Below are 9,958 nucleotides of genomic sequence, written 5' to 3'. Positions count from 1 at the left end.
AAATTTCTAGAATTAAAGTGACACGGGAGATTATAATATACCCATCTTAACATTTATGTAAATACCACGACTTTTTCTTATTTAAATAAAATTTGCTTTCTGATGTTTGAATCATTAATAATAGGGCATGATGAAAAGAGGAAAACCATCATACTCAAATTTCATAGAGTATGTAATTTAAGTCATTTTCGGCAACACCTATAATTAAAGAGGCTCCCAGCTAGATCATTTTAAACCTAGACTAAAGCACGAATAATTTTTTTTTGGAAAGACACACCCAAGGGCGTTTGTATGGACAATGGCACTGAACTTACAGAGAGAGTAATCTCCTACAGAAAAAGGATTTGAGTGGTGAATGGATAATCACAAGTGTCTTCATTAAAGACAAACATTAATGTAGTGCAATGGTAAAAGTAAAGGGAAATTGCTGATGACTATAGGATCATAACAGGATGCAACTTGCAAAAAAGAGCAATTTCCATAATTTCAATTAAGTGATTTACATCACTTTACGTAAACGGAGTTTCAGGATATTGGAAACATTTGAGACTGAAAGTTTTCATTAACGGGTCACTAATCATAATAATTATTTATTACTAGTTTGACGGTGGTTTCAAACATAAAATTAGTGATTAGGTGACAGCTAACCGCTTAATTTGCCAAAATTAAGGATTTTTAAGCTAAGTAGCTATTTCCGTTTTTTAATTGGTTTTATAGAAACCTGATTTAGTTTTAATTGTTGTCTAGAAATTTGGTCAACTTTTCGCATTAATAACATCATGAAGGCGCAATTTGTTAAGACAATTACAAGCACACTAAATGTTTCTGTTATGGTAAATTAACACAGGTTTTTTTGTAGAAACAAAGAAATTGTTAAAATTCAAAACAAACAAATATTGCAATTGACACAAGAGAACAAGACGTGGCTTTGTGTCGGACCTTGACATGACTTCTTGTAATAATTAATAGTGCACCTTGCCTTTCTACAATTTTTCTTCATGATGAGAGGCAAATAATAGAATCGATATCTTGTAGGTACACTCTCTTAATTATAGATTTTTCGCTGGCAAAAGGAAGATGATTCGAGAGAAAGGCAAAAAGCTGAAAATAAATAACGGTACTGGAATTCATCAATACCTTCAATACAAAACTAATAAGCGAATTAACACCTTCGGAATCATGATTACGCTGAAATGTAGAATCGTAAAATTTTGCGAAACTGCAAGTCATAAAGCTCTGTAGCCAGAAGCATCGACCATCTGTGGTGATCCAATTACGTAAGTGTAGGAAAAATGTGATTTCCACACTTGACCGGCGAATAATACAAACAGGAAGCGCATAAATGGAAGACTGAGATTTTCTGCGCTCCAGTTCAAGAATTTGTAAAATTAACTGTCTGACATTTTTTATCACTTTCTTCCTTTAGGTCAACGGACAATAATAAATATCGCGCAGACCCAACCTTCATTAATAAATCGCCGTCAGGAAATTTACTTTTGAAATGTTGTAGCTTAAGGCCATGGAATATGGGGAGATTACCGTGTGACATAAAAATACGTACCATCCGGTCATCCGAAGATTCCATGTAGCTTTTGGTAGGGTGGTCTCCGTTCACTTAAGAAAGTACAAATGGAAGTTCGTATGGTAGAGGATCATTATTTTGTGCCGATCCTTCCACCGAACTGTATCATTTCACTTTCGCAGACATGGTAAGTTACCGCTTTCATGTTTTTTCAAAAGTGACAATTGTGCCAGTGTTGTGATAATATACCAAGCAGTGATTACCTAGTTTTGAAATAAATTATAACCACTTGTGAAAATTATATTTTATATAATGTAATAAATGTGGCAGATATTAAGTGATGGAATTACTATAAACGTAATATTATTTTACTTCCACTCATTTGTGTTTCTAATGTTTATGGTTAAAATGTTACGTTAATTCTTTAGAATAATAGAATGACTTGTTTTTACTTCACTGGCCTATTGTTGCTTGATAAGCGCGTAATCCAACTTAATACAAAATTTCTGTTTCGACTAAAATTAACTTGGGTAATTTATTTTAAGAAAACTGATACTTATACTAGCCATAAATGGCTTAAAAATTAAAAATAAAGTTATGATAGAAAACTTCTATTTAAAGCAAAGTTTTTAACTCTTTTACTTACAAAATAACACGTTAAATACACGTAATAGAAATAGAGCTTGTAAATGATGTTTTCAAAAACAAACACAGAGTTGGTTTAATTTTTTTCAGTTCATAATCAATAACTCAATAACTACAAAAAAAGTGATAATTATTGCAAAATACAAATTGCAAAAACAGCAAATTAAAAAAATTAATAGCTATTAAGACAATTAGAGTTTTATAGACAGTTTGAAAATCGAGGTCGTAGTTTAAATTCGAGCGATCGGAGGGAGCTCAGATTTTTAAACTATAAAACTCGTGTTGTCTTCAAGATCTTTTGCAACACTTGAACCAGAAATTTTACTAAATTCAGAAATTATTATAAAAAAGTATGTCAAAATAATGTCAAAATTGATAAAAAAAATATGCATTAGCGTATTTTATAGACTTATAAGATACCTTGCTATTGACTTTATAAATGAAGCGTATTTTAACGGCAACATGAGAGGTAAGCACCATAGAAACAGTATAAGGAATTAGTATTGTAAAAAGAGATATAAATAAGCTTTGTATGTAAAATCTGATAAACAAACGTAAACTGACATAAATTATTGAGAGTATAAACTTTTATGATGTATGTTATGTTACGCTTTTACATATCCAATAGTTCCCACTGTTATAAAATTGCATTTTCTTCGTTTAAAAATTTACAACTAAAAATTCAGTCATCCACAGAAGCAAAAAACCGGAATTTAATTTTTTTCCATTGACTGGATTCACTATACACGCAAATTCAACCAATGAAACCAAATTTGCAATGCTGCATTTCTTCCTTTACACAAAACTATTTCGACATCCTACCACCTCTCTTTTCATATAGAAGGTATATTACCTCGTAATTAAAAATTCAATTTCAAATTATGATTTAATGTAAAAACAGTGAACATTTTTTCAATTGACAATTGGGCAAAAAGTTTACAGTCTTTTGATAGCACTTCTGTTTTGTTTAATAGGAGTGTGAGCACCTCTATGACACACTAAATAGGTATCTAAGCATCATAAATCGTTTTAATTTAAAAATTTTGAAGAAAAAATTAAAAATAAATATGCACTCCATTTTTTTTTATGAAACATGTTCAAGTTCCATGTAGAAAACGATTCAATTTTTCTTATAATGCACAAAAAATGTAAATATTCAATAAGTGGGACAAGTATGACTTATTAAGAGAAAATACATAAACCTTACAAATAAATAACTTCTAATGTAAAACTAGAGAAATTTTAGAATAAATGATTAAACCAATATTTCTTGAAATATCTTAAAGCCCCAAATTGCCTAGTTTTTTATTGGAAAACAGGTATACATATTTTATTTTGTTACCTTTCTATAAACATATGTATAATGAAGACAAAAAAAAGTTTTGAAACACAACATTGCGTGTTATATTTCATTCGGCCTCTCCCATAATCTGATCACCAGGTATCCTAATGTTTCCGACAAGACAATTATATTACAGAATCAGATATAAAAAATGGACGAGACACTTTCTCCTCGTATGCTCTTATTAAATTAACAATGATATCACGAGAAAGAATGTTATTTTTAGTGACACATTAGAATTAATACAAGATGACGAATGCAGAAATTACTAGTTGAATTAGATTTCTATTGTGTTGTATTTTGCATTAAAAAAGTTTTAGGTCATTAGTAAAGCTTGCAACTTTCGAAGCAGATTTTGTGCAATAAATTGCACCCACTTAATTTCTTGTAGAAAAACACGACATCACTAAATTATTCACACTTGTCCGACACGATGTAAATAGAAATTTACACAATAAACCCATTATTAAAATAGTGAATTTTAATAAATTTGCAAACTGAAATGTTTCATGTGTGTCCGGCTTCCTCTTTCATTATTCCAGATACACTTTCACCCGACAGATAACTGTATGAAGAAATATAATAGCCGCATTTAATTTCCCTCAAAATATGAATGCAGTTTTACCGGTCCGTGCCACTTTCTTTTGCAGAGATACTTCGTGGTACTTTGTTGTGTGTTGGCGTCGGTCGTGGGTAAAGAAAAGAAGATCAGTTTAGAAGACATCGAAAGGGACAACTTGAAAATAACCGGGAAAGTAGCGAGAGCACCCCCAAAAATCCCCGTTGCTTCCCCAACTGATTACGGTTTCGTACCCACTAAAACAGTGGCTGACTATGCAAGACAACAACCGAAGTATGTCCAGTACGTCCCTCAAACGTACTCTCAACCGGCTCAACAGTACACACCCCCTTCTCAACAGTACGCAACAGTACCTCAACAGTACTACTACCAACAACAGCAACCAGTCAACCACCAAAACCCTTACCAACAATACGAAAACGTGCAATACGTCACTGACAACAGCATAGCCCAAGCCCAACAGCAGTACTATACACCTCAATATGTGTACCTCCAACAGTATTCTGCTCCTAGTACTGCCATTCAAAGCGTGGTTGACCCCAAAGGAGGCATCCAGTACGTCATGTATGTCCCATCGTACGTACCAAAAGCCGAACAAACCCAAAATTACGAAAATGTGGTTTATACCAATGACCAACAAGCGTATGTCGTACCGGAAACTCAGTACGTCCAAACTCAACAAGTAACGCCTGCCATCAAGTACGCACCTCAGCCTCAGGCCGAAAAAACACAACAAGTGTTCACAAAGAGTGAACCCAAAAGTCTGTTGGATTCGTACGTGCCGTCGATTTTACAAGTCCAGTATTACAAGCAACAGCAATCACAAGCTAATGCTATTCAACAGTCGTTGAAAGATGTGAGTACTGTCATCGGCAAGAGTAGCTACAGACCGACGCAAATCAGTCACAATAGTGCGGAGAGTGTCATTAATTATAATTACCAACTCCCGAGTATCCAACAACAGCACAAATAAATTTCATTGTTAACATTTTATTAAATCGTGATTTTAGTTGTAGATTTATACTCTTCCTTATTTATGTTACTTCTTGCGTTTTCTTGCCTTACTTTTTTTCGTAGCAACTGTTTTAGAACTTTATTGGCCAGTTTCTTTTCTCTTCTATTTATTTTCCAATCTTTCTCATTAAAGTGTTATTCGTTTTTATGTACAATATATCAATAATTATGTACGATTGTAAAACAAATAAAAATATTTTTAAAAATCTGCATTCTGAACTCATTTCTATACCAAGTGAGTCAAGTTTTTTCCATATCATCCCAAAAACACTTCTTTTTAATTAAATTAAAGATGTAAAAAAACAGATTTTTTTTAAATAGAAGGACGCTTTTATCAAACAAATTAATTCATAGAATAAAAATTTTTACTATTGAGGTTACACATCAAATCAGTTACTTAGTTAGAAAGAGATGTTTAAGAAGTGTGTAGAAATATTAACTCATCTGTTACAATAAACCACTAATGTCATTTAAAAAAAAATAAATAAAACAAATAAACACTAAAAACATAATAGTAAATAATAGTAGATTATGTTATTAGGAGTAAAAGTGATTGTTTATGTGGCGAAGCTGCACGTTCATTTTGCCGAACGGAGTGAGGCAAATGGATTCAGCTAAGCCACATAAACTCACTTTTACTCCAAATAACATATACTATTTTATCTGCAAACGATTCAGATGGAGAGAAAAGAGTAACACACCCATAATCAAGTAAATCACCTCAATAATCAGGACGCTTTGGAATAAAATCATAACAAACGTCACGCGTCAGTTTCGGAATTTGTGTTGAGATTTCGAAAGTGTTGATTGATTTAATTGGTGAATAACTGGTGTAGTTTATAGTGCAAAATGTCGAATGCTGATAATCTACATTGTACCTTTCCAGGAAATGCTGAAAAAGCGAAAGAGACAACAGTGGTAAATGTCAAAGTAAGTGAAAACGCCTAGGCGTAAAAACAGTATTTTTACGCCATGTCTGAAAAGTAAAACTTTTACCTGTGTCATTAAATCATAAAAGTGGTCACTTTTGTGACGTTTGCGGATAAAAATAATTTAAACAAGTTAACAAAAAACTTAATTTAAATACAGTGTCCTTTTCTCAATTTATTTTCACAAGATCTACTAGAATAGGGTCAAAATAGTATGTTATATCACAAGGTAGATAAGAGATTTTTATAGCCGAGCTGTTTAGTTCCCGAGATGCGTAGCAACGAGAGAAATAATAAATGCGAGGCTATCTACCGTGTTTTATATAAAAAAATTTCACTACTAGGACATTTATTACCCAAAAAAACAACGGTGAAAAATATAACCCTATTTAATGGACATGTCTCAGATGTAAAATTTGGTAATTAACAACTACCTACTATTTTTGTTAATTTACTATTACTTACCTACAGTAAATACTTACCTTAGTTATTGACTTAAGTTGGAAGTATTATTTTTTTCTTACCGTAAATGAAGTTATGTCATTTTTGCAACTATTAAAGGAATTTCCTAACTTCATAATATAAAATATTTGTTAAAATAACAAAGAAACTGCAAAGAAAAGGGAAAAAGTGTAAAAATTTGCCTCACTACCGATAGTTTTGTAACCACAGAACATGGTAACACTGGTAACATGAAATAAAACGATTTGTTGTTTTTGACAGTTTTGACATAGACAGAAATATTAGAGTGGGGTTATTCTGATGTTTTTAATGAAAAAATGTAAGTCTTTTTTATTTAATTTTGCATTGATTTCATCTTGAAATACTTCCATTAGTACTTATTGTGATGGTAATAGTTTTCAATAATATTCTAGAAATATTTGTATCTATGTAATACCCTCCAACATCGGCATTTACCCACCTCTAATACATTATAACCCTTGGTTTAGAATGAAAATGATTATTGTCTACTAGGAGAGAAAATAAACTTCACAACCTCTCGACAAACTAAATAATGGTATCTTTTACAGCTAGTAGTGAAAAAACAAATATAAGTGTTTTTTAAACTTGACAGAACTTTGAAATTCAGGTAAAAAATAATAAACAAAATTAACTTTTTTTAAAATTTCATTTTTTATTCAATAGGTCAATACTAGGCAATTGAAAATGTGACCATGAGCGTATTTCAATCATATTTTTTAAATATAAGACCTGTAATTTAATAATATTTGATATCCTTAGATACGAGTACTTATTTGCCTTAATTTAAAAATAGATACCTACATAATGTTATTTTAATTTTGTTATTTCTTTGTTCTTTAATTTACAAAAATAAAAAGATTAAACTACTTGTTATCAGTCTGCTAGTTCATTTTATTTTTTTTATGTTTTCTCTATCTTTCTCTATCCTTTCATTTTAACAAAACTTAAGCGTTTGATAAAAAAAGTGTTTTACTTAGTAGGTACTACATATCATCAATTTTCAAGATTCTTTCATTTTGAGTATTTATACCCACTATCCTCTAAAAGCCGAACGTTAAAAAAGTAGATACATCTGTATTAACAACCTTGAGGTGCTCTATTAAAATTGCGGTTCCAAACGCCATTCTGTTACAGAATAATAATACTAATCACAATTTTAAGAGAAAGCACAAAGAGTATATTAATTTTATATCGTACGATGAAATATAAATTTGGAGTCAAGTCGACTTTGAAAAACAAAATTCAAGTCTGCTTGAAAAAAAAATTATGTACTGTCACTATTTTTGAAACTCAAATAAATTCTGACAAGTACCAAAAGACCTTTTTCAAAGATAAATTGTCACAAGCTGTGTTTTATTCGCATATAATTCAAAAACTTATAAAATCAAAGTTTTTATTGATTAATTTTAATTATTTTTTGTTTGACAAATGGTAACAGCACAAATTTTTAAAATCAAACAAACTCGAATTTGTTTGGCAGAGTAGACTTCGACCCTAAATTTATTTGTTCACTCGATATAATCACTATGGTTTATTACTGCTGTTCTGTCACGAGTTTAAAATCCCGTTTTTGTCTTTTTTACCCCTAGAGCAGCTTGAATTTCTTCCAAAGTTTTTCCCTTTGTTTCAGGTACAAAAAATATAACAAAAACTAAATTAACAGCTGAACAAAACGCAAATCCATAAAAAGGTAAATACATCCCGAACGAGTCTCGTAAAGTTTGAAATAGTTTAGAGACCAGAGAAGCTATGATACAAAAATACACTTCCGAAAAGCAGGACGCTAAAGCTTTAACATTTGTGGGGAAAAGCTCCCCTTGGATAAGTAGCGGGATCGGTTGGGCACCGATATTGAAAATAATTACATATCCTAACAGTGCTACAAGTGGTACAAAATTAAAAGAACTAATATCAATGTTGGTAAAGTCTTTGATGTAGAAATAAGTCCCTAGAACAAAAAGGGAGATTGCTGAACCGATCAAAGAAGCAATCAATAGAGGCCTTCGACCGGTTTTATCGATTAGTATCGAACATACAGCAGTCATGACACACTGAATGGTCACGTAAATTACAGTCGCAGTAAATGGTGATATAAAATCACCCGCTTCATTGAAAATTGACAAGGTATAGAAACTTATAGCAGCCACACCACTCATCTGTTGCGAATTTCGAACAATCGCCACGATTCCTAAAGCCTCCTGGTTGTTCCTCTTTCTGAATAAATCCCAAACACTTGCGTTCTTCTGATTCTGATTTTTGACAGCTTCTTGGAGTCTTGTTAGTTCATCCTCGACGTCGCTTCTTCCTTTAAATTTCCGCAAAGCGACCCTTGCTTTCTCTATATCGTGCTTCATTATCAAGTGGTATGGACTTTCAGGCATCCAAATAAACGTCAGAAGAAGCAGAATTGGAAACACTGAGCAGATTAAAGCCGTCGTTGAAATACTCAAATATGCTCCTACCACGTTGATAAACAACATTCCAGAGATCCACGAGACTGATATTCCCGCTGCTAGCAACCCCCTCATATTTGCTTCAGCAATTTCAGCAATGAATATTGGTATAGCAGTGAAAGCAATACCATCTGATACCCCAGCTAGGAGTCTTGCTGCACCCAACATCAGTGCAGAGTTGGCAAAAGCAATCATTAGCCATGCCAAAAAATACGGAATGGCAGATAACAAAATTGAGTTTTTTCGTCCAATTAAATCAATAATAAAAGCACCGAGAAAACACGACGGTATTGGAGAAATTAACTCCATTATAATAATCCAAGACCCTTCATCATTTGTAATTTGAAGAAAACTCGAATTGTTGGAAGTTAATTGTGGAAGTGATGGTGATGGCCACGCATAATGCATGCCACCTGTTAGAATCGTTAATAGTGCTAAAAAATTGGAATAATTGAAGTGGAATGATTGAAAATTAACTCACCGGTAACAGTTGTTAAATATTGATAAAAATACGTCGGTTTATACATTTTCATGCGTGCTTCTTTACATAACTGATTTCAAAACTTGTAGTTTACAATGTTTCTAACTTGATCTTTTAAATTAAACAAATTCAGTTAATCTTAAGTAAATGCTCTGGGTAATTGAAAATTTCCCTTAAATGTTTAAAATATAAGCACACAATGGGCATGACGTGTGTCGAATGAAACGTTATCAATAGCAATGAGTTTGTAACACTTCAATCGAATTTAAAAAATGTTTTAAAAACTAAATTCTTATTTTAAATGTTGCGGCAACAATGGTAATTGTAATTAGCAATTCCGTTGTTCCTAAAACGCTTTGTTACAAAATCACATGTGTGTGGACCTCTTACTGTGTAGCAGATTTTTCAATTATTATAATTAGAATTCATTATTTTGGTCGAGCGAGGGGCCACTAAACTGAACAATTAAATTTATACAGGGTTTATTCATAAATATGAAGCAATATTTG

The 9,958-nt window shown here is 32.0% G+C and overlaps 2 protein-coding genes across 2 annotated transcripts; one reads left to right on the top strand and one right to left on the bottom strand.

The window, feature by feature from the left end:
* The first annotated feature begins 1,556 nt into the window (after positions 1-1,556).
* Positions 1,557-5,311, top strand: LOC123004926. The gene is made up of 2 exons (XM_044398456.1): positions 1,557-1,709; positions 4,160-5,311. The coding sequence occupies exons 1-2, from the start codon at positions 1,707-1,709 to the stop codon at positions 5,060-5,062; spliced, it is 906 nt and encodes a 301-aa protein (XP_044254391.1). The 5' UTR covers positions 1,557-1,706; the 3' UTR covers positions 5,063-5,311.
* Positions 5,312-7,170: 1,859 nt separating this feature from the next.
* LOC123005004 (facilitated trehalose transporter Tret1-like) lies at positions 7,171-9,516 on the bottom strand. The gene is made up of 2 exons (XM_044398590.1): positions 9,450-9,516; positions 7,171-9,402 (listed from the first exon to the last, which is right to left on the bottom strand). The coding sequence occupies exons 1-2, from the start codon at positions 9,499-9,501 to the stop codon at positions 8,072-8,074; spliced, it is 1,383 nt and encodes a 460-aa protein (XP_044254525.1). The 5' UTR covers positions 9,502-9,516; the 3' UTR covers positions 7,171-8,071.
* Between the last annotated feature and the right edge of the window lie 442 nt (positions 9,517-9,958).

The sequence above is a fragment of the Tribolium madens genome, unplaced genomic scaffold, assembly GCF_015345945.1.
Source record: "Tribolium madens isolate multiple individuals breed KSU strain unplaced genomic scaffold, Tmad_KSU_1.1 Scaffold_20;HRSCAF=117;Tcas5.2_LG4, whole genome shotgun sequence".
Lineage (NCBI taxonomy): Eukaryota > Metazoa > Arthropoda > Insecta > Coleoptera > Tenebrionidae > Tribolium > Tribolium madens.
The sequence above is the reverse complement of the archived record's forward strand: the minus strand, read 5'-3'. Positions and strand labels throughout refer to the sequence as shown.

Coding starts and splice junctions, on each gene's coding strand:
- LOC123005004 (XM_044398590.1), bottom strand. CDS start 9,501: ATGAAAATGTATAAACCGACGTATTTTTATCAATATTTAACAACTGTT. Junction 9,403..9,449: donor ATATTTAACAACTGTTACCG/GTGAGTTAATTT, acceptor CCAATTTTTTAG/CACTATTAACGATTCTAACA.